General features: G+C 55.8%; 1 protein-coding gene across 1 annotated transcript; it reads left to right on the plus strand.

The window, feature by feature from the left end:
* Positions 1-12,074: 12,074 nt before the first annotated feature.
* Positions 12,075-14,546, plus strand: LOC138819837 (mucin-22-like). Its single transcript, XM_070011403.1, has one exon. It carries the CDS (start codon positions 12,075-12,077, stop codon positions 14,544-14,546), a length of 2,472 nt encoding a protein of 823 aa, XP_069867504.1.
* The last annotated feature ends 9,313 nt before the right edge of the window (positions 14,547-23,859 follow it).

Genomic DNA, 23,859 nt, shown 5'->3' on the forward strand with positions numbered 1-23,859 from the left:
TGGGTCTGGCGGGATGGCCCTGAGCTTCTCTGGTTGACTCCGAGTGTGAAGCAGCCTCCCCCCTCCCCACGGAGCCAGCGACTTAAATGGGAGAATTAGGCTGGATTCAATGACTCGTTAAATGTCTCCTCCATAAAAGCCGGGGCAGGGATGTGGAGCCGCGTGCGGATGAGCGTGAGACGTGCTGGGAAACGGAGCTTGAAGGCCTCGCGTCCGGCCAGTCCCAGCGCCTCCCAGCCCCGGGCTGCCCTGTGGGACCCGCCTGGATGAGCCCTTCTCGGAGGGGTGACGGAGCCTCAGCAGGCATTTTCTCATGAAAGGAGCGTGGGAGGCGCTATTGTCAGGTAGCAGGTGAATGCTGGGTCTCGACTGGACCTCCCACCCCACAGGCACAGCCTGCATCCCAACAAGAACCCTCCGTGCTTTGTGCTCTTCCTGCTCTCAGTGTGGCCATGTCGTTGGCTGCTGACCACATCGCTGATTGTACAAAATAAAGCATACGCTCCCTACAGAACCAGAGGTGGTGGGGTTGGGATGGGTGTCGGGGGAGAATGATGGGAAGGTGACACTGAGGATCAACAATGGAAAGATAAAACAAGAAAGAACAAAGGGTCTGCAGAACTTGGGAAAAGCAAGCAGAGCTAAAACATGAAAGGAGAGCTCTGCTCGAGGATGGCCCGCACCCCTTCCCCCCGCCCCAGGTCTGGCTTCACCTCATTTTACTTCTAGTCTTACTGTAGGAAGAGCGAAGGGCAGCTGGGGACACAGTCCTCATGCAGAAAGGGACAATCCTGTCCTGAATGGCAGGACAGAGATGCTGGTAGTGCTACCAGGTGAGGAGCTCACAGAATAACAGCATGTCATCAGGGCTGCCAGAAATCAGCTGAGTGTGGGAGCCGCCGTGAGCCCAGAGTGAAGATCCGACGTGTGACCAAATGAGGCGTGTGCAAAGGCAGTCCTGGTCGTGAGCATGGTGACTGAGGGCAGGCCCATGTTGGGGTTGTGCATTTAGCGGGGTGTTCAGGGTCTTTGCTCAGTCTCAGTCCTCACCCAGAGGTGGGGCATTGCACTTGTTTTTAAGGATCGTGGGGAAGTGTGAGACTCCTGCAGGCTTGAACAGGGAGAGAACCATCTGAGAATGTGCATGCCCAGTGGCGCAGCATGGCATCACGGGAGAAGATGAGAGAGGGCCTCTCGCACCTCGTGTCCCAGGAGTCACAGACAGGCTGTGTGGAGCCCAGGGAAGTAAATTCTCCCAATGGACTGGGAAAGGCCCGGCCCTGGCCAGCGCCTTCCTTCTGCACCAGACATCTTCACACATCCCAGAGTTGATCCATAGTGAACTACATTTTGCATCAGGATCTGGAGCCCATGTGTGTGCACATGCGCATGGGGCATACATATATGCACATGTGTGTGCACACTCAGTAGAACAGCAGATCAATAGAACCTACACTTGGTAATAGACACAGGGCACAGACAGTGACCTCTTCACCTGTCTGGGATGACAAGTCCCATGGGCTCACTCAGCCTCCTGTGTTTGCGGCCACCACCCCCGAGGACACAACCAGAGTGGCCATCGAGTGCCCAGTCAGCAAAGGATGACACAGTGCCCGTGTCCACGCCACCTCTGGCTGCAGAACTAGCTGCCTGGGACGGATACACGCAGGGTCTTGGATGCTGATGGGGAAGGGTGGGACCAAGTTTGGGCCTGCACCCCCATGGTGGCTGGTCAGGGAGAGCAGACCAAGTCCTCTGGGCAGGCAGCTACCTTGGAGTAGCAACAGCTTCTCAGGCTGGTGCTGACCAATGGAGGTCTCCGCTCTCTCCCTAAAGAATCTAGTGTAAGGTTTCAAGTACCAGAGCTGTTGTTCTGTTTATTTATTGGCAATATTAGGGATTGAACCCAAGCCTTGAGCTATGTAGACAAATATCCACCACTTGAGCCATCAGTCCCAATCTAGGACCTCGATGCTCCTACCTCTTCTTTCTAAGTAAACGGACTCCAGGCAGCACCACCATGCCTGGTTTGTTGTTGAGAAAAGGTCCATGCCCAGCCTTTGTTCCATTTTAAATAGGATATAATATCTCTCCTTATCTTTGTTTACTCTGTGCTATGTGCTCAAATGCTCCACTGTAGGAGACGCCATAAACCCTCTGTGAAGTGACTTCTGCCCACCTGTGTGGAGGGAGCTCGGGCAGTCTGTCCGGTCACAGCCCTTGGAATGATGGGTTCGGGATCACACCCAAATTTCTCATTGCAAACACGTCCTTTTCTCTCAGGGCTTTTGTGTTGAATCTTTTTGCATATCTCACATAGCAGGGTGGGGAGGGGAAATACATTTCATTCTAATAATACCTTGATTATTTAGAGCTATTTAATATTTATAAGTACTTTTCAATCTAAGGTGGATTTTTTAGTGAAATAGTATAAAGAATGGCTCAATTGGGCATTCTCTCCTCATTTATAATAGCTTCGACGGTTATTTTAAAACATGTCAGTGCCTGGCATCGGTAAACATCTCACCTACTTACTATGTTTCCACCTCTGTACCTGGGCCTGTCTGACTGATAAATGATCAGGTTTGGGGTGCTCATATACATAAACAGAATACTTATGGTGTAATAAGGAAATGAGCACTTACTAGAAAGCATTTCTTATTTTTCTATCGTTATTGTCCTAGACATCAGTTCCTTCATGGTTTAGGAAAAAGTGATTAAAAGTCTTGGTCATTGGGAGAAGGGAGCCTCACTCCTTCCTTAGAGATATGCATGTCAAGTTCCTCCACTCAATTTTCCTATCAGGTGTGGAGGGGGAGCTGCCTGGTTGGTTTTACATTTCACCTTGTTCTCTAGCTCCTTCTGTTTTCCTGTGCTAACAAGCAGAAAAACGGACAAAGGACAGGGAAGAAATGAAGAGCGTGGAAAATTCAGTGTGTAAGTACTGAATCCCAGAGGCTGCTGCTTGTTAATGTGGTCTAGACTCCACCGGCGCAAACAGGGTCTTCCTGCAAGCTCCACGGCCACCCATCCCCCCCAGGCTCCTGTGACCCACATCGCAGGAAGCGCTTCGCAAAACGCTCCCTTCTCCAACCCGTTCATCCTCCATTGTGCCTGGTCCATCCAGAAACTTGGCCCCTGTTACCCCCCCTACCGGAGGGGCGTCCAAAGTCTCTGCTCTCTTTTTTAGCTCAGGCTGTCATCACATGCAGAGGCATACAAGAATGGCAAAACCTTAGGGTTCCTTGTGTTGGATTTGACGTTCCTTTGGTGAATTAATGTTGGAGGTCACCTCTGTGCCATCTCTGAAGGCCGTTCGTACCTGGAAGCTGTTCTGCTAGGGTTTGGTCCAGCTGTCTTTTGAAGTGGTGATGTGGCAGGGACCTCCCCAGCTGGTAACTCCCCTGTGGGTTCTCTGGAGATGGTACATTCCTCCAGGAAGGAGAGCTTGGGCTAGGTTTATGGTCTTAGTGTTGTGTGTGGCAACTCCTTCCCAAGTGTTAGGAATGTGCCTACGCTTTCATCAGCTGTTGTAAGTTCTTCTCTGGGTGCTTACAAGATCAGGAAGGAGGATCCTGTGGGGTCCAACACCAGAACATGTATTCCCTGGGAAGGTGGAGTTGTAGCCCAGGTCCGGTTTCTGCCCAGGTCTGACATTCAGATAGCTAGCCTTGCTCTGGGCCATGAAGGGCACCGTCTGCCTGAATGTCCACCACCTCCATCTCTCTTTGGCCAGCCTCTCCCTGGGCTGTACTGGCCAAGCCATCTGGGTTTCAGGATTTGATCAGATAGAGTGCGCTCAAGCTCTGGGGAGAGGTCTTGGTCGAGAGCCCTGCCCAGCAAACACAGATGGATATGGACTTCCTTCATGAGGTGTGCCTTCTCCGACACGTTCCCCCCGCCCCCCGCTTGCTGCCACGTCTCTGGATCCTGCCGGGTCCATGTCCTGGTGACCCCCGTGGCTGTCTGGCTGTGGTCCCTCCTGTGTCCGCTTTAGGGATGGCATCCTAGTTTCTCAGCAAGGCAGCAGCCGGTGCCTTGGCTGTCTCTTCTGCCGCTGTGTGGACAGGCAGCGGCCCTTCGCCCTCACAGTCTGCAGGCTATGGTCAGGCGTGGTCCGGCTGGCCCTGGGCTGAGCCTCTGCAGACAGCTGTACAGTCCCTGAGTCCTCACATTGGAGAGCGCAGAAGAGGGAGCTCCCCGGATCACTTTTATCAGGGTGCTGTCCCCCACTCCCTCTGCAACATCTAACCACCTCCCCTCGAACGACTGCTTTATGGGGTGAGGTTTTCGGCATGTGAATTTTAGGGCGCACCGGCAGGCAGTCTCTTCATCCCCTATGGCACAGCCCCCGCCGCTGCCAACGTCCTTCTGCTGCCCCGGCTCCCTGGTCTTGTCTGAAGGCAACGCAGTGAGTCAGCTGGCTCTGACCCTCGGAGGAGACCTTTCCGTCTCTGCCAGAAGGAGAGGCCCCTCCTGTGAGAGCCAGGGCCCAACCAGCTCCGGGGGAAAGGAGCCCCTCTGGAGTAGCGGGTTCTGTGGCGAGACCCCCCCCCCCCCCAGCATGCTCTCCTCCATGCTGTCCTTGGAGGCAGCGTCCCAGCCATGGCTGCCCCAAAGCAGAGCTTCAAGGCAGCTCAGGCTCCTCTCAAACATCCAGTTTAAGAACCAGAGTGAGGGCCTGGGGGGTGGCTCAGTGGAAGAGCGCTTGCCTCACATGCAGGAGGCCCTGGGTTCGATTCCTCAGCACCACATAAGCAGAAAAAGCTGGAAGTGGTGCTGTGGCTCAAGTAGTAGAGCACTTATTTTGAGCTGATGAGCTGAAGGTCAGTGCCCACGCCCATAGTTCAGGCCCCACAACTGACCAAAAAAAAAAAGGAATAAGAATGCACACCAAAAACCTCAGCAAGGCTGCAGAAGAGGGCGCTACCTGTGGGCCTGGACCCCGTGGGCGGCAGGGGTCTGAGTGGAACTTCAGGCCCCCTTGCAGAGAGGCCGGAGAGGCCTTAGGGAGTCAGCTCATGGCTGTGCCTGGGACTCCCGTTTTATCACAGCTGCTCAGCAAGGATGCAGTTTCCCTCACAAGTGACAAATGCGGATTCTGAAGACATCCAGGAGCTGGCTCTCCAGCCTCTCTCCCCCCCTGGAGCCTCCCAAGCTTGCTCTTACCCTCTAGCAAAAGTACAGCGAGCTGGTACTTGAGGTCTCCTCCTGGGGTTTCACTGGGGCTGGTCACCCAGCACCTCTGCCTGGAGCGTGCCTCCCAGGAGGGCTGCAGGTATCCCACACAAAACTGCAAGCCACTTGGTTCTGCTGGGGGAAGGGAGGCCCCTCTCAAAACCAGTGCCAACGTGCCAGCCGGGGCCACCTGCAGGCAGACCTTCCCACCAAGAGCAGAGCAGTCAGGCTGGCGCTTTGCCTCTGCACTGACAGTCACTGTTTCTCAGAGACCGGATTTCCTTGGGAAATGGCTTCTTAAAGAAACGCCACCAGTGTCTTTAGCGTTCTAAAAATAGGTGCTTGCCACTAAATGGTTCCCCGATGTCGGTCTCAATTTCCAGCCCAATGAGCGCGGCAAGCCGGAAACGCTGAACATGTGAACGGACGCGGTGTGTTTTCAGTGACAGAGGCGTAGCTCTGGAGACTGCTCCAAGGCTCTGGCAGGGCCGCAGCGTGTGGAAAGCAGCCTTAATCCCCAAACCCCAGGCTCCATGAAGCTGTTTCAAAGTGAGGGCGCCATCTGTTCTGGAGACGGGGTTGGCAGAGGCAGGAAGCAGGCAGGTGCTGGCTGGCTGTGGCCGTACCCTGCACCCCCAGCAGCCCGGGGCCCTGCCCGGGAGCCCTCCGCCCCTCCTCCCTTCATGAGTGGAACCTCTCCAGGGGTTGTGTTTAACTGTGTTAGTGATTCGGCAGAGTCTGCTTGTTAGAACATTTGAAGTTAGTGGCTTGGTGAATATTTTAAGAAACATTCCAGATCTAAAATGAATATTTGCTTTCCTCATTCCAGACCCTCCGCAGCCACACATTCTTCCTGTGGTGGTATTCTAAATCACGGCTCACAGATGCTCACCGAGGATGACACTGCCTTGTGGAGTCTTCCAAGTGTGTGGTCCTCGGGCACAGCAGGGCCCTGAGCTGGAAGCTGCCTGCTATCCGTGAAGTGGTCTGGGCGGTGGCACGGTGCTGGACTCAGTCCTGTGGTGGTCTGGGCGGTGGCACGGTGCTGGACTCGGTCCCTGTGGTGGTCTGGGAGGTGACACAGTGCTGGACTCAGTCCCTGTGGTGGTCTGGGAGGTGGCACAGTGCTGGACTCAGTCCCTGTGGTGGTCTGGGAGGTGGCACAGTGCTGGACTCAGTCCTGTGGTGGTCTGGGAGGTGGCACAGTGCTGGACTCAGTCCCTGTGGTGGTCTGGGAGGTGGCACAGTGCTGGACTAAGTCCTGTGGTGGTCTGGGTGGTAGCACGGTGCTGGACTCAGTCCCTGTGGTGGTCTGGACAGTGTCCAGTGCTGGACTCAGTCCCTGTGGTGGTCTGGGCGGTGTCTGGTGCTGGACTCAGTCCCTGTGATGGTCTGGACGGTGTCCAGTGCTGGACTCAGTCCCTGTGGTGGTCTGGGCAGTGTCTGGTGCTGGACTTGGTCCCTGTGGTGGTCTGGGCAGTGTCCAGTGCTGGACTTGGTCCCTGTGGTAGGCTGGAGTGACTGGTTTTCCCTTGAACACTATGTGCAGTTGCTATCAGGGGATGATGGTTTTATTTTATTTTGTCAGTCATGGGGCTTGAACTCTGGGCCTGGGCACTGTCCCTCAGCTCTTCAGCTCAAGGCGAGTGCTCTACCACTTGAGCCACAGTACCACTTCTGGTTTTCTGGTCGCTTATTGGAGATAAGAGTCTCATAGACTTTCCTGCCTGGGCTGGCTTTGAACTGCGATCCTCAGATCTCAGCCTTCTGAGCAGCTAGGATGACAGGCATGAGCCACTGACACACAGCCAGGGGATGATGTTTTAAACTTGAATGGTGTCTGTGTGTTCTTGGCAAGTGATGTATAAGAGAGGTGGATGTGTGCTGAGTCTTCATGGAAGATGTGGAGAGCAGGGCGCTGGTGATGGCAGTGGCCAGGGGGACCCCTCCGGGTGGTGTCAGTGGTCAGGGGAACCCCTCTGGCCCTCTGGGTGGCATCAGTGGTCAGGGGGGACCCCTCTGGCCCTCTGGGTGGGTGAGGACGCAGGGCAATTAGGAGAGATGGCGTTGCCCTGTGCCTCAACCTCTGCATGGTGGGGTAGAATCTTGCCCCGAGACGCTGCCAGAGCTGTTCCCCATCCATGGTCCTGAGCACGAGGCCCTCCTGGGGTCACTCACAAGTCCCGGGGTCAGGGGTCAGAAGGACAGCTTTAATGGTACAGGAGCTCCTAGGGGGTAACTGTGGGTGTCAGTTTTCCCTGCAGATGACAGCAACGTTATCTTTTATCTTAGCCTAGAAAAATAATATGATAGTAGGAACTGTTTAACTTATTTTTTGGCTAATTTAACAATTCTTAATTATGACAATTCTTTGCATTTTTATTATTATGAGAGGAATGAAGCAAGTGGTGCATTTGTGGGAAGAATTCTTCCTGGATCTCTGGAAAGGAATTTGCATCAACTCCTGGGGGCGAATGTAGATTCAGGAGCAGTGTGGTGGAGGAGGGTGAAGTTTCCTGAAATTCCAGCCCCCTTGGCTCCAGCAAAGCCTCTGTAAAGTAGCAGATGCCTAGTAAAGTAGACAGAGGACACGGCAGTTACATGTTCTTTGGATCATTCATTCACTCAATGAATATTAACTGAGTCCAAAATTAGAGCAAAACTTAGGTAGACGAGTGTTCAATCTCCATCAGCGTGTGCAGTTGGCTTGTGATGCCCTCTCTGAGTTCCATCATGGTGGTAAGAATAATTCGAAGTGTCTGAGGCCTGATAGAGTGAAAGAGCCGAGGTGTAGCCTTGGGGCGTAGCGTCGTGCCCGGAGCTCCTCAGGTGGGCTCAGGTGTGCTCTGCAGAGCTCCGCAGAGGGGCTGGTGCAGGAAGGAGGCGTGTGTGCCAGTGGCCGTCGGTCTGCGTGCTTCCCTCACTCTCCCTTCACAAGCTCACACTTGCGCCGTGGAAAGCATGTGTGGGAGCAATGGGGCCGTGCGCATGCCCCACGTGCCCTGTGCCTCTCCGTGCACCGTGGCCTACCTCCACTCATCCCATGTCCTATCACATTGACCTGGACCTCCTCAGGGCTGGGCAGAGAGTGAGCGCGGTGCCCACCGGGGCTGGTTTTATGAGAGAGCTAGAGATCATGACCCCGGGCCCATGCCGCCTCTGCCTGTGTGGAATGGGGATCCAGGCAGCACAGGCGATTTCTCCAAGGTGCCCGGCCCTCAGGCCTGGGTCTGAAGGTCGTCTAACTTCCTGTCCAGCCATTCCTGCCGGGACCCCTGCGGGGCTTTGTATCCAGCAGTGCTTCTTCACTGTCTTCCTAGAGAATGCAGAGCTACCCATCTTTGCGGCTCTGGTCCTCCAAAGTCCTTGACTCCAGCGCAGAGGACTGGCCGACTTTGGCCCACTGTGATGACATCATTCACTGGAGTGCTTAGCAGGATTAGGAATTTGTCTTTTAGAAATAGCGTCTGAGTGGAAGAAGAGAAATGTTTTAGGGAGGAGAGGACTAGGTTCTGAGTCCCATGTGACAGGCAACACGCTGCTAACCCCAAGCCTGGGGGAGGGGGTGACAGTGACACACTGTCCTCTCAGGGCCCTGGGACGGATCAATACCATCAGCCACCATCGGCCGGTGGCGCCACGTGGGCAGCCAGGGCCTCTCCCTCACATCTTCTTGGAGAATTGTCTCTCCTGGCCTTCGCAGGCCTGACAGATGTTTCTGCCACCCGGCTCTGTCTGCTTTCCCCCTTAAGGATTTGCTGGAGGTCACGCGACTCTCAGAAGCTCTGCCCTAGCTCGCTGGGCCCCACGGCTCTGCGGCTGCTGAGTCGGCAGAGCAGGCCCGCCCCCGGGGCCACAGCTGGCACCGCTGAGCTCAGAGAACGCAGCCAACTGGCACAGGGAGAGTGCTTCGGAGAGACGCGTGGTGTCTCAGAGAAAATGAACGCTGCTTTCTGCCCGCTGTGAGGCACGGGGCCGGGTGTCCACAGGGCCTTCGTGTGGTCTGCCCAGGCCCACGGTTCCTGGGCATCATCTGCATCTGTGTAGGAGCCATCGGTGTTGACCGGAAGCGGCCGTGCTGAGAACTGTGAACCTGGGGCCGGAGTCTGAGTGGAGGCTGAGCCCAGGTGAGGCTGTGGGCTCTGGGCCTGGCTGACCGGGCAGGCACGGCTCGGGGTCAGCCAGCCTCCGCAGGGGTCAGCGCTCATTTTCTCCTGCTAGACTTTATGCCTGGACATCTCATTCCTTCTGACTCAGTGACTGACCTGTCATGGCAAGAGAGCATGGCTGGTGTGGGCTGGGATACCACCTCCACATTCATGACAGAGTTGGAAAGTTTAGCTGTAGTGGGGGACTTCACAGAGCTGGGTGCCAGGAGACACAGCCGTGGTGAGGGCTGAAGGGAGGTCTGGCAGTTATTTGTTGCCAAGGACAGAATCTGCTCCAGGCAGCGCATGAAAGAGGCTGCATCCCAAGGACACGGAGACTCCCAGAACCTGAGGATCAGCTAAGCTCAGAGAATAATGTGTAGTCTCCTGGCACTCCCCGACTCCCTGTCCATACACCAGGCCACGGCTGGCCTGTCTCCCATCTCCACCCTCCCCATCCACACACCGGGCCACAGCTGGCCACGGCTGGCCACGGCTGGCCACGGCTGGCCCGTCTCCCATCTCCACCCTCCCCATCCACACACCAGGCCACGGCTGGCCACGGCTGGCCCGTCTCCCATCTCCACCCTCCCCATCCACACACCGGGCCACGGCTGGCCACGGCTGGCCCGTCTCCCATCTCCACCCTCCCCATCCACACACCGGGCCACAGCTGGCCACGGCTGGCCACGGCTGGCCCGTCTCCCATCTCCACCCTCCCCATCCACACACCGGGCCACGGCTGGCCACGGCTGGCCCGTCTCCCATCTCCACCCTCCCCATCCACAGAGCTCACAGGCTCTTCTTGCGTCCCAAACCCATATTCAGATTATAGGGGGAGTCTGTCTGGTTGAGTTTGAGTCAGAAATCCCGGAGAACAGAGCGTGGCATCTGACACCAGTGTGGGCAGGGGTCACACTGAGTGGACATTTACTAACTGTCATGGGCTGATAAAGTGTGAAAAGGAATGAATTTTCATGTGCTTGTCGCTTCTCGTTTACCTCAAAGACTGTGGACTCTAGCGTATGAGTATTTGCTTCTGAGCTTCAGGAGGTGGAGACCACACAGTTCAGCATGCAGCCAAGAAGATAGAGTGAAATAGGAGATGCATGGCGGGCACAGGCTTTGGGTCTGCTGTCACTTTGAGAAGTCCTCGGATGCTGGGGAGGGAAGGAAAAAGTCTGGGCAAATACCAGAGAGGTACTTCTTCTGAGGTGTGATGTAGAAGACATAACTTGAGCTCTTCTGGGCTCTCATTTACCCATTTTTGCAATGAGTAGGCCATTATTTTATCATTAGTCGGTAACCATAGGTAATGAACTTTGTCAATTGACCCATTTTGCTCATAATGGACCACATCCAGTTATTCCCGTATAACCTGAGCCCTGCTGGCTACAGTTCTGGGTTCTGGCGTGGCCACTTCCCCGGTGGCCTCATTGCTTCTAAACTCAGGCCACGACGTACGTGCCACTGCTGGTATACATCCGATACCTGCAGGAATAACATTCATTTTCCTGTGAACACCTGGCTAGCGTGTTTTCACTGGAGTTGGCAACTCTGTGTAGAAAGTGTGCTAACACAATTTCCACCTGTTCTACCTCTTTGCTATGAAGTGGGAATCCCTTATTCATAGGGCTGTCAGGTGGCATGTGACACACTGAAGAAGAGAGACAGTAATGCTGCGTTTCCCCTTCTTGTGTTGAGTGGACGGCATTTGTCCATCTGGCACTGCCCTGACCTTGAAGAGCAGCCACGATGTACTGCCCGGCAGTGCCCTGACCTTCTAGAGAGGCCAGATGTACTGTCTGGATTGCAGCTGTTGGGATACAGTTGACCTGTATCCATGTATGGGGATGGGCTTGGATAAAGACCTGGGCTTACTGTCTTGGTAGGTGCCAGGCTGAGGGGCAGAGCTGAGAGCCCTAATGGATTATCTTGGTTTCTAGCTCCAGCCTCGCGGGGCAAGGTGGCTGTCTGTGCCTGTTACCTTCCCCCCATGGGGGCCCAGGCCACACCTCCGTCCCTCTCTCCCCTTCCTCCCACATCTGCACGGAGACTGTGGCTGCTTCTCCTGCAGAGCCAGCTTGCAGTGGTGCAGAGTCCAGTTGGCTACAGCTGTGGTGATGCCGCAGCTTTAGAACCAACAGCAGGGACTCCGCCGAGGAGAGTTGCCAGCGTGGCACCCTTTGCCTAATAACTTCCGAGGTTGCATTGCTAGAGCTTAGCAGCCCAGTGAACTGAGCCTTAATGATGGGCTTCTGATGGCGGCGTAATGGGCTGGAAAGACGGGGCCATTTGGACAGATGCTGTAGGCCCTTGAAGGGAAAGCCACAGTCTTTGCACATATTTGATTTTCCTTGGCCTTGCTTCACATCTCCTACGAGGTTCTTTTCACTCGACTATATTTTAACCTACTTAGCCATGTTAAAGAAATGTTGCACAACAGGTTAGACATTGGGAGCTTGATGTGGAAGTAGTGTGTGTGTGGGTGTGGGGGTGTCACCTTCACTATGAGGGGCCTGGCCAGGGCACCTTCTGTGGCAGGCACTGTCCTTCATACTCTTTGGTCCTTAACCTGGACAAGCTGAGTACATAGTAAGCCAGGTGCTTACGGGAATCTAGGAGAACCTAGAATCTTCATCTCTGAGCAAGGAGCAGACTGAGGAGTTTGGGTGTAGACAGCTCAGACATTGTGAGTGCTGGTGTAGATCAGAAACCTTGAGTGCTGGTGTAGACATCTCAGATACCATGAGTCCTGGTGTAGACAGCTCAGACACCGTGAGTGCTGGTATAGACATCTCAGATACCATGAGTCCTGGTGTAGACAGCTCAGACACCGTGAGTGCTGGTGTAGACAGCGCAGACACTGTGAGTGCTGGTGTAGACAGCTCAGACACTGTGAGTGCTGGTGTAGACAGCTCAGACACTGTGAGTCCTGGTGTAGACAGCTCAGACACTGTGAGTGCTGGTGTAGACAGCGCAGACACTGTGAGTGCTGGTATAGACAGCTCAGACACTGTGGGTCCTGGTGTAGACAGCTCAGACACTGTGAGTGCTGGTGTAGACAGCTCAGACACTGTGAGTGCTGGTGTAGACAGCTCAGACACTGTGAGTCCTGGTGTAGACAGCTCAGACACCGTGAGTGCTGGTGTAGACAGCTCAGACACTGTGAGTCCTGGTGTAGACAGCGCAGACACTGTGAGTGCTGGTGTAGACAGCTCAGACACTGTGAGTGCTGGTGTAGACAGCTCAGACACTGTGAGTGCTGGTGTAGACAGCTCAGACACCGTGAGTGCTGGTGTAGACAGCGCAGACACCGTGAGTGCTGGTGTAGACAGCGCAGACACCGTGAGTGCTGGTGTAGACAGTGCAGACACCGTGAGTGCTGGTGTAGACAGCGCAGACAGTGTGAGTGCTGGTGTAGACAGTGCAGACACCGTGAGTCCTGGTGTAGACAGCGCAGACACCGTGAGTGCTGGTGTAGGCAGCTCAGACACTGTGAGTGCTGGTGTAGACAGCGCCGACACTGTGGGTGCTGGTGTAGACAGCGCAGACACCGTGAGTGCTGGTGTAGACAGCGCAGACACTGTGAGTGCTGGTATAGACATCTCAGATACCATGAGTCCTGGTGTAGACAGCTCAGACACTGTGAGTGCTGGTGTAGACAGCTCAGACACCGTGAGTGCTGGTGTAGACAGCTCAGACACTGTGAGTGCTGGTGTAGACAGCGCAGACACTGTGAGTGCTGGTGTAGACAGCGCAGACACCGTGAGTGCTGGTGTAGACAGCTCAGACACCGTGAGTCCTGGTGTAGACAGCGCAGACACTGTGGGTGCTGGTGTAGACAGCTCAGACACTGTGAGTGCTGGTGTAGACAGCGCAGACACCGTGAGTGCTGGTGTAGACAGCCCAGACACTGTGAGTGCTGGTGTAGACAGCGCAGACACTGTGAGTGCTGGTGTAGACAGCGCAGACACTGTGAGTGCTGGTGTAGACAGCTCAGACACTGTGAGTGCTGGTGTAGACAGCTCAGACACTGTGAGTGCTGGTGTAGACAGCGCAGACACTGTGGGTGCTGGTGTAGACAGCTCAGACACTGTGGGTCCTGGTGTAGACAGCGCAGACACCGTGAGTGCTGGTGTAGACAGCTCAGACACTGTGAGTGCTGGTGTAGACAGCGCAGACACCGTGAGTGCTGGTGTAGACAGCGCAGACACCGTGAGTGCTGGTGTAGACAGCTCAGACACTGTGAGTGCTGGTGTAGACAGCGCAGACACTGTGAGTGCTGGTGTAGACAGCTCAGACACTGTGAGTGCTGGTGTAGACAGCTCAGACACTGTGAGTGCTGGTGTAGACAGCTCAGACACCGTGAGTCCTGGTGTAGACAGCGCAGACACCGTGAGTCCTGGTGTAGACAGCTCAGACACTGTGAGTGCTGGTGTAGACAGCTCAGACACTGTGAGTGCTGGTGTAGACAGCGCAGACACTGTGAGTGCTGGTGTAGACAGCTCAGACACTGTGAGTGCTGGTGTAGACAGCTCAGACACCGTGAGTCCTGGTGTAGACAGCTCAGACACCGTGAGTGCTGGTGTAGACAGCTCAGACACCGTGAGTGCTGGTGTAGACAGCTCAGACACTGTGAGTGCTGGTGTAGACAGCTCAGACACCGTGAGTGCTGGTGTAGACAGCTCAGACACTGTGAGTGCTGGTGTAGACAGCGCAGACACTGTGAGTGCTGGTGTAGACAGCTCAGACACTGTGAGTGCTGGTGTAGACAGCGCAGACACCGTGAGTGCTGGTGTAGACAGTGCAGACACCGTGAGTCCTGGTGTAGACAGCTCAGACACCGTGAGTGCTGGTGTAGACAGCGCAGACACTGTGGGTGCTGGTGTAGACAGCTCAGACACTGTGGGTCCTGGTGTAGACAGCGCAGACACTGTGAGTGCTGGTGTAGACAGCGCAGACACTGTGAGTGCTGGTGTAGACAGCTCAGACACTGTGGGTCCTGGTGTAGACAGCTCAGACACTGTGAGTGCTGGTGTAGACAGCTCAGACACTGTGAGTGCTGGTGTAGACAGCTCAGACACTGTGAGTGCTGGTGTAGACAGCTCAGACACTGTGAGTCCTGGTGTAGACAGCGCAGACACTGTGTTACACTGGGCAAGTCTGTATTCCCTCCAGGCCTGCGATCTGTGGCCAGCTGTGAGGCTGAGGCTCTGATGCTGAAGCAGTCATGGGATTTAATGAGGGAGGGAGGTGGGGTGTCTGGGGGAGGATGGAGCTGGGGTCTCTGACGCCCCTCAGGTGTGTGTTGCCGCCCTGCTGCGTGTGGCGGGTAGTTCAGTGCGCCTGTCCCTCGTGGGGGGCAGAGCTGCTCCCGTGGCTAGGAGGCCCCAGCAGAGGCGGAGGGAGTCACCCCTGCATGCTGCGTGGGCCAGGAGCGGACATGGGGCTGCTGGAGCTCGGGTTGGAAGGAGAGGAGGCGGCTGGAGGGCCTGCGAGGAGGGCCTGGCGTGGACGTGGGGGCGACGGGCTCACGTGAGCCAGGCCTCTCAGAAACACAGCTGAGGTGGTGGCCTCTGCTGGCGCCGCGGACAGAGCCCCTGTGAGCCACCGTCCTGGGCGCTCCGATTCCAGTCAGCATGGTGGCCCCGACGGTTGGCTCCTTCTAGGCTGGTGCTCCGGTCCAGACCAATGAGAGCTCCCAGGACGCTGTCACACCTGCATGATCAGAGTGCATTCTGGGAGGGTGGACTGCCAGCATGTCTCGCTGGACGGGGCGGCAGAGTCTGGCCTGTGTCCCCTGGCTGCTGGTTTGCAGCGGGCTCTGCTCGGTTCGCTGTGGGCTGTCTCGAGTGTGTTAGGCCAGGGCTCTAGCCGGGTGTGGACCTCAAGGCCTCAACTCGTACTTCTAAAACGCACGTTCACGGTAGTGCTTTCGGCAATGCCAGGACCCACGTCGGGTGGCATGTCCACTCCTCAAAGGCACACACGCGAGCGGAGGTGGCGTGGCGTGTGTCACCGGCCAGCCTTTGCTCGGTGTGTGTGGGCACTGCGGGGTTGTGTAGTCCCCTGAGACTCACTGCCAGAGGGCAGAGGCAGGACGGACAGACTGATGGGGGAGGTGGGACTTGAGGGGGCTCAGGAAGAGGCGTAAAAAAGACTCAGCGTGGAGATGAGGGGCCCCCGGGCCATTTGGGCATCTGGGATTTGAACGGTTTCATCTGCTGGGAAAGTGTTGTCTTTGTAACTGGGCTTCTGCTTCTGGCATGAGACAGGTGCTTCTAAAACATTAAGCATTAAAGACAGCTAGCCTTAAGAAGGCTAAAGGAGGTTCCCGATGGCCTCTCCTCCCTCCCTCCCTCTGCGTTCTGCACACGGAAGGAAGGCTGCGGATGGTGTGTCCTTCAAGTGACTGGACCAGGATGCGGTGAGGCTCTCCAGTACATGCTGGATGCGGTGAGGCTCTCCAGTACATGCTGTCTTTTTAGTATATGCCATCATTGGGAAAGGGGAAAGAAGTCATGGAGGATGACGGAGGAACTGGGTTGATTAGAGCACAGTGTGAACATGTGTTGGCAATATAACCAGGAAATCCTGTGTAATGAATTGCTAGCTATTAAAAAGGTGTACGCAGTTTAACTTTGCATGAGGACAACATACACTGCAGCTGCCACTGGGGACAGCTGAGCTAACGTTACATTAGGGCCTCCAATGAAAAGAGAGATGGGGAGCAGCATCATGGCTCCGAGATGCAGGGCTTGGGGTCAGGCTGCTGGCAAGGTGCTTTCATTTCCCGCTGATGGATGGATTCGCCGACAAGGGGGGTGAAGACACACGCAGCCTCACAGAGCCGCGCTGTCTTCACGTTCCTTAGCTACTCTTTGAACATCATCAAAGGCCGCTGGAGCGCATCCACTCTGTGGCATGGATTCTCGCGTTCTGTTTCATCCCTGTGTTGCCTGGGCTCTGGCGTCCCACCAGACCTTCCACGAGCCATTCCCAGATGACCTCAACTGTCCCTTATGTGTGTCTTGGTGGCTGGGTGTGTGGCTAATTGTTTCTTTCCCAGTGGTTCTCAGGTGATTCTGGTGATCAGGAGCCTGAGTGTGGCCCCTTAGAACGGGCGGCACGGAGCTGTGTGTCCCCCGCTGCTGCCCTCCACTGTGCCCCCCCCCCCGCTGTTAGCTGTGCCCAGCAGCACCATGTTGGCAGCCTTCACCGTGATCACTCTTCCTACCACCAGCTCAGCCTGCTCGACTGGAGACAGAGCTCCTGACTAGGGAAAGGAAGCCACCAGAAGGACGACGCTTCATGGGACCGACCTCGCGGGGCAGGGCAGAGAGGGCTGCTTAGTGGCAGGGCAGGCTGCCACTTCCTCTGGATCTGCTGCAGGGCTGAGTCTTCCGGCACAGTCCAAGGCATCCGGGGCGCCCTCTTTGCTGCTCCGTGGGGTGTCCTTCAGCAAGAGGCGGGCTCTCTGCCTCTGCTCCAACCAGGTTCCCAGGGCTTTGATGTGAATCCTGGCTCCTTCTCCCCGTGTCCAGTCTCTGGAGTGGCTTCCTTCTTCCCTGCACCTGGTGGCTTTCCCCCCAGCCGCTCCCTGTGGCAACCCCTCCATCACTCGCCCTCCCGAGTGGACTCCGTGGCCCAGCCCTGTTCGGGGTGGGGGGAGGGGAAGGTTGCTGTTCCTTCCAGAGCTCGGACACGTTTGAAGAGTCTGCTGCAGTGTTCCCCGGGAAGCGTGGCTGGGGAGGGGGGTGAGCCTCTGCTCTGCACGGCCTTGTGCTGTTGCCCTGGCCTGCCACACCCGTGTCCCGGCTGAGGAGCCCTCTGACCCGTGTGACGGTTCCCGGTCTTCTGGGTGAATTCTTTATTTGCCAAGTGGCCCAAGAATCATTTCTCTAAAGTACTGAGAAACAGTACCCTCACCAGAACCGGACTCTGAGCTTGCTTGTGTAAGTTTGTCTCCTGGAGCTGCTGAGACTTGACACAGTCTACCCATGACTCTTCTCTCTGTTCCCCGCTGTGTCCCCCTGCCCAGGAAACCCGGGTCCTCGTGGCAGGCTGCTGGGTCGTCCTGTAACCACCTCTCTCCATTACCCCCGCTCCGCCTCCCACAGCCTCTTCTCTGTCACTAATTCAGTGTTAGTTTTGTGTAGCCTTGTTCTCCATGTTTCCCCTCACACCAAGTGCCTGTAATGATGGTGTTTGGGTCAGTTGTTTTCTGGAGTCTGCAATTTCCATTTTCATCTTATTTTCTTGTTTTATAATCTTGCCTTTGAATGACTGTTTTTATTGGATTTCTGTTTCTATTACATTCCTTCAAAGATTGAAGCACACAAGGACAATTTCTTCTGTTTTTGAGGGGAAGTGTTCCCGGTCCAGACCATTTATCTCTAGCTTCCTGTCTCTGTCCTTTTCCCTCCTGCCTCCCCGCCACCCCCCTTGCCTTTCTTCCCATTCACTGCATGGTGAGCTGCACTGGTGTCCCGTGGATTTCTCTAACTAGGTCTCCCGTCCTTGACTGCACATTTCACAGCAATACCAAAGCTGGGTAGCCCCAAGGTAGCTACAGGGAAGGACTGGGGTGAGCCCAGGCACCTGGATTCTCAGATTGCTCCAGACTTCCCAATCTGCAGCTGGCACCAAGAGCCGCTGCTGTAATGGAATTATCTAGAAGGGTGAGAAGGTAGTCAATGTCTGCCATAGCAAAGGAGCCACCATGTGGGGTGGCATTGTCCTAAAGGGGCAGAGCCCGGCGGAGGCGCTGCAGGCCTGGCCCTGCCCGCTGTGCTGTGCGAGCGCGGCTTTCTCCACCCTGGCTCTCCGGGGGCCTCCCAGGTGCCCGGTGCTGCCCTGAGCCAGGAGGTCCTGGCCACCATGTTAGGCCCTTAAATGCAATTCTAATTCAAGTCCGGAAAGCCACGTTCCTCAACGCTGACCACGTGGCATTTTTACTTCCTTCCGCCAAAGCCAGAGTCGGAACTGTGACTCTGAAAACCAAGCAGCGAATTGTTCATTTCTCACTAATTCCCCAATGGGAATGGTGATTTTTTCTTGTTTACTTTCTTTAAAAATTCACATTTAGCCTGAGGCAGAGCAGCAGGAATTTTAAACATTCTTTAAAAGCTATACAGAAGAGCTGGGGATGAAATGCCCGCTCAACTCTAACTAGAGCCGCCTTTTTTTTGTTGTTGTTTTTAAAGCTTGTCATGTGGTGGCGGGAAGCGATGGAGACTGAGCTGTGATCTCCAGCCGCCGGCGGGACGCAGTTTCATGGAACATGTTTCTGGAAGTGAAGTGTGGAGGAAGACCGTGCAGAGCGGTGGAAGTCCACGAGGACAGCCAGCGTGAAGGCCAGGGCCTGCGGGGTTTGCGCAGCATCAGTCTGGTCAGGAACTACACTCGCTCGCTCAGAGTTCAGTGCTGTTCCCACAGTGAGCTGCCACGGTGGGTGGTAACAATGGGGTGGGGCCATTTCTGACACCAAGCAGTATCCTAAAGAGACCCAGAACGGTAGAGCTGCTGGGCTGCCTAGGAAACGACCCTCCCCACGGGAGGGGAAGATGATGGCTGATCTGTTTGTCCTGGAGCTGGAGCTGGAGCTGGAGCCTCTCATCATCCTCGAGCCCACATCCTTCCCCTTGGATGGTTATTCACAAGCTGCTCACAGAACTGAACCCCGTGGAGGGTGGAGCCGGAGGCGTAGGCTGGATGTGAACACACCTGGAGAAGTGTGCTATTGGCCTGGCCTTTGCTTCCCAGGCTGATCAAAGGGGCAGGGGACTGTGCATGGCAGGGTGTGGGCGTGCTGGGGGTATGCTCTGGGTATGAGACCTTTGATATAGCTCCCTGGATGCTGGGCCCAGGCCATGAGGTCCAGGAGCAGAGGCTGCTGGACTCTAACTCCTTGCCCTTGGTGATGGCCGAGCGTCTCCTAGCTTAGATTCTGGTCAGATTCCTTCTAGGATCTGAGGCCGGGGCTTTGGTCAGTCTTCCTGCAGGTCTCAGAGGGCAGCTCCCTGTGAGGAGCCGGTGCTATGTCTGGCCTGGCCTGCTGGAGAGGAGTGGGGGGGGGGAGGTAGCCAGGCCCCTGTGCGTGGAGCTTGGCAGCCCCCTGCTCAGCTCAGTGGAAGAACGCAGAACGAAGCGGGATAAGGCCCAGAGCTGGGACGTCAGACTGGGAAGGGGCTTTTTAGACACCTGCCAGCTGAACTGAAATGCTGGAAACCCTCTCTTCCCGGTGTAAGGCTTTGCCATTCAAATGCAAATGGCTCTGTGCTTAGGCCTCTGCTGGAGTGTAAGGACTCAGAGGGGCCCAGGGAGTCAAGAGCACAACACAGCCCTTCCCAGTGCCCCTCCCTGGCTCAGTGCCAACTCCTGCTGTCTTGGGTTCAAGTGGGTTCAAGTGCTAGAGCATTCTGCTAATGATCCAATCACTGCCAGTGACTTGCTTATGAAGTACCAACAGTGCCTTAGGCAGTGTCTTTGAAAGGCGGGTGATGTGTAGTAGAGCAGGGATCAGATGGAGACTGGCCGATACAGGGCCGGCCATGCTAGTGGACGTGGTCTCCTCGGTCTTCACTGCTAATGAGAAGGAAATGGGTGGGACCCGAGCACGAGGGACGTAGGCATGTGGCCGGCAGATGGCTTCCTCACTTTCATGCATGTTTGAACATTTCTATAAGAAGCAAAGCTGGGAAATATTACCATATAGATGGAGAAATAAGAGCCGTGGCCCATGGAAAATAAACAAGAAGCATTTCCTGGTTTGGATCAGATCCCTGGCAGCTTCCCTGCTCTGGGGGAGCAGGAGTAGGGTCTGACTTCAGGGCTCGGATGGAAGACAGAGGAACAGTATTTTTCTGCAGCCCCATGTCTGGCTGTGAGCACCTTCCCTCCCTGTCACGGACTAAGAATACTGAACACTACTGCCACTGTCTGTATGTCTGCACACCCACGCGGATTCACGTGAACGCCACAGTCTGTGTGTCTGCACACCCATGCGTATGCCACAGCCCAAGTGCCTGCACATCCACGTGTATACACGTGAACACCACAGTCTGTGTGCCTGCACACCCATGTGTATACACGTGAACACCACAGTCTGTGTGTCTGCACACCCACGTGTATACACGTGAACACCACAGTCTGTGTGTCTGCACACCCACGTGTATACATGTGAACACCACAGTCTGTGTGTCTGCACACCCACGTGTACACACGTGAACACCACAGTCTGTGTGTCTGCACACCCTCGTGTATACACGTGAACACCACAGTCTATATGTCTGTACACCCACGTGTATACACGTGAGCACCACAGTCTGTGTGTCTGCACACCCACGTGTATACATGTGCGCACCACAGTCTGTGTCTGCACACCCATGTGTATACATGTGAACACCACAGTCTGTGTGTCTGCACATCCACGTGTATACATGTGAACATCATAGTCTGTGTGTCTGCACACCCTCGTGTATACATGTGAACACCACAGTCTGTGTGTCTGCACACTCATGTGTATTCATGTGAACACCACAGTCTGTGTGTCTACACACCCTCGTGTATACACGTGAACACCACAGTCTATATGTCTGTACACCCACGTGTATACACGTGAACACCACAGTCTGTGTGTCTGCACACCCATGTGTATACGCGTGAACACCGCAGTCTGTGTGCCTGCACACACAGGTGTATACATGTGAACACCGCAGTCTGTGTGTCTGCACACCCACGTGTACACACGTGAACATCGCAGTCGGTGAGTCTGCACACCCACGTGTACACACGTGAACATCGCAGTCGGTGAGTCTGCACACCCATGTGCATGCGTGTGAAGCAAGTCCTCTGGGGTTGGCAGCAGTCCACTAGACACTGAGCTCCATGTGCTGTTTGGAGTCACCTTGCTTCTGTGCACGTTCTGGAGACGTCTGGGGAGACCTGTGGCTGAGCCATGGGGACAAGTGAGAAGGGACGGCAGGTGGCCCAGGAGACAGCCATCAGCGGTGCCCAGGGCTGGCTGGGGGCCCGGGCCAGCTGGGCCTGTGTTCAAATGCAGCGCCCAGTGTCGTGCGCACACCTCATTGCTCCGAAGAGAGCCCTGGCTGGTCTGCAGCTGTCCCCAGAGACGTGGAGCCGAGTGCAGATGCTTCCTTTCCCCTCAGAGTGCAGAGTGCCAGTGGACAATGTCCCAGAGGCACAGGCGGAAGGCTGCGTGCCCGGGCCATGGAGGAAGACGGCTCGGAGACGAGGCTGAGCAGGGGTGAGGTGTGACCCATTCCCCATCACAGGCCACACGCGGAGCTCTGTGGCTTCTGTTCCCAGCGCACATTAATGTCTGAATGCAAGTGTTGCACGGTGCCGTGTGTCCTTACCACTGCCCCGTGCCTGGCTGTGGGCCAAGGTGAGGGATGGACACAGAGCTCCCAGTTGGGCTGGCTGGCTGGTCACGACTTGTAGATTCCTGGGCCTGGGCCCCATCTCTAGTGGTCAGTTGTGTTCAGTCAAGCCTGTGGATAGTATTGGCTCTCTCCCTCTACACAATCTGTGTGTGGGCAAAGGAGGGTAAAGGTGGGGGAAGGCCCCTTAATCAGTTCTGTTTCACAACAGCCTTCCAAGCTACAGCTTCGTGGCCGCTTGGGATGGAGGTTTATTTTTTACTTTTTAAAAGACATGTGCAGTGTTTCCTCCCTGTTGCTGACTGCTCCGATAAGCCTGCATGTCTGCGGAGCGACATCGCGTAGATTTCACCGTGTGCCGCACCGAGGCTCACGCCTCTGGACGGAGCGCAGAGACTGTCTTCTCTTCCCAGGTCAGCAGGACGGAGTGGAACCCTGGGTACAGCCCTGCACCCCCAAGGCTACCTCTACCTCCCTGGAAGCTCCCAGAGGTCCAGAGGCCCCAAAGCAGGTACTGGGGAGCAGGTGGTTTGTGGCCATTGAAGGCAGAGCGTGAGCCAGGCTGGGCTTCTCTGGCTGGGCTGGGTGGGGGGCTTTCCCAGGATGGGGGATGGTATATGCGTAGGGTAGGGACAGATGCTGGGCTGCTTTCCCAAGCAGGAGGATGCAGCATGTACCCAGCATTGCTGGATTTTCAGGGTGAAGTCCTCGCCTTTGGGGATTCCAAAGACCAGATTAATCCACCATCCTCAAGAGCCAGTGCAGAGATGAGCAGCGAAGGCGGTAGGTGAGCTGTGGGCAGAGTGGCCACACAGAGCAGAATAGACAATCTGTTGACTTGAGCTGTCTTCAGGCTCTAAGCACCGTTCTCGGGTTTTCTAGAAGGAGCCATAGAGGCAAGGGTTGGGGATTTGCATCGCTGGGGGTTTGCTTAGTAGCAGTCTTGGTCAGGCCTGGTCTGTGTGGGGATTGTCAGTGACTTCAGCCGGGGTCACCTGCGGTTTGTCCATCTGATCTGTCGGTCCTGAGATCCCGCGAGGCGGCAGGAGAAAGGACAGCAAGACAGGCAAATGCCATTAGTTCAGGTTCAGAGTAGGATGGCGCCTGGGGCTGGGTGCTGGCAGGCTGGGCCAGGGCCTCGTACACGCTGGCAGGTGACAGCTGGTGGTGGCACTGTCCCCACACACTCCGCTCCTCTGGTGTGAGGGTCTCTGCTACCAGTGCTTACAGTGAAGATTGCGTTTAGTGCAGAGCTGAGCGGACCCCTGGCCCACAGCTTAAGACAGCAAAGGAGACAGATGCAACATGGAGCAGCACTGCCGTGCGTTGATCTGCTTTGGTCGTCATCGGCGTCTGTGGCCCAAGTGCACGTCAGCTGCCTCTGACGCTCCTTGAGGAGAGCGGGTGGCGGAGGGCGTCGGTGGCCTTCGCTCCCGTCGAGGCCCGGTGGGGCCTGTGGCCTGCCTGTCTTTGGGACTCCCATCATCCCGGTGGGAAGGGAGGGCGCTGCGAGGCTGGGGACCCGTCTCGGTCCAGAGCAGACGGGATGTGTCCCATGGTGAACCCCGTTTTCTCCATCAACCTCAGTCACATGCCCACAGCAGGGTTCCGAGCACCTCCAGTGGGAAGCGCTCCGTGTCTGCCCTCTGCCGGGACGTGTCGAGGCTGCTGGGCCCAGGCTCCGGAGAGGTCGGGATGGAGAGCTGCGGCCCTGCCCTCTGGAGATTCCCTGCTGCAAGGCTGGAGGGATGTGGGCGAGAGGGGCCCCTGAGATGCCCCTGGCCACCTGCGGCTCCTGTCTGAGCCGAATCCGATGGGTGTCATGTGTGGCGCATGAGCATTGCTTATCCTGAGCAGGAGTTGTACACACACCACCATCTGGGCCTGGAGCCACGGAATGTTTTCATTTCAGTCTCTAGAAATTCCATTTTTAATCTTGTGTGTTCTCTGTTTAAGTCTTCTCTGGTTTTTGTATTTTCTTTCTTTCGTTTTCTTTTTTTCTATGCTGGTACTGGGGCCTGAACTCGGCCTCATGCTCTTACTTGTCTTTTTCCCTCAGGGTTAGTATTTCACTATTTGAGCCACACCTCCGGTCCCCCATTTTGCTGCTTGATAGGAGATGGAGT

The sequence above is a fragment of the Dipodomys merriami genome, unplaced genomic scaffold (genome assembly GCF_024711535.1).
Source record: "Dipodomys merriami isolate MVZ:Mamm:240054 unplaced genomic scaffold, mDipMer1.0.p SCAF_82, whole genome shotgun sequence".
In the NCBI taxonomy this organism is placed as follows: domain Eukaryota; kingdom Metazoa; phylum Chordata; class Mammalia; order Rodentia; family Heteromyidae; genus Dipodomys; species Dipodomys merriami.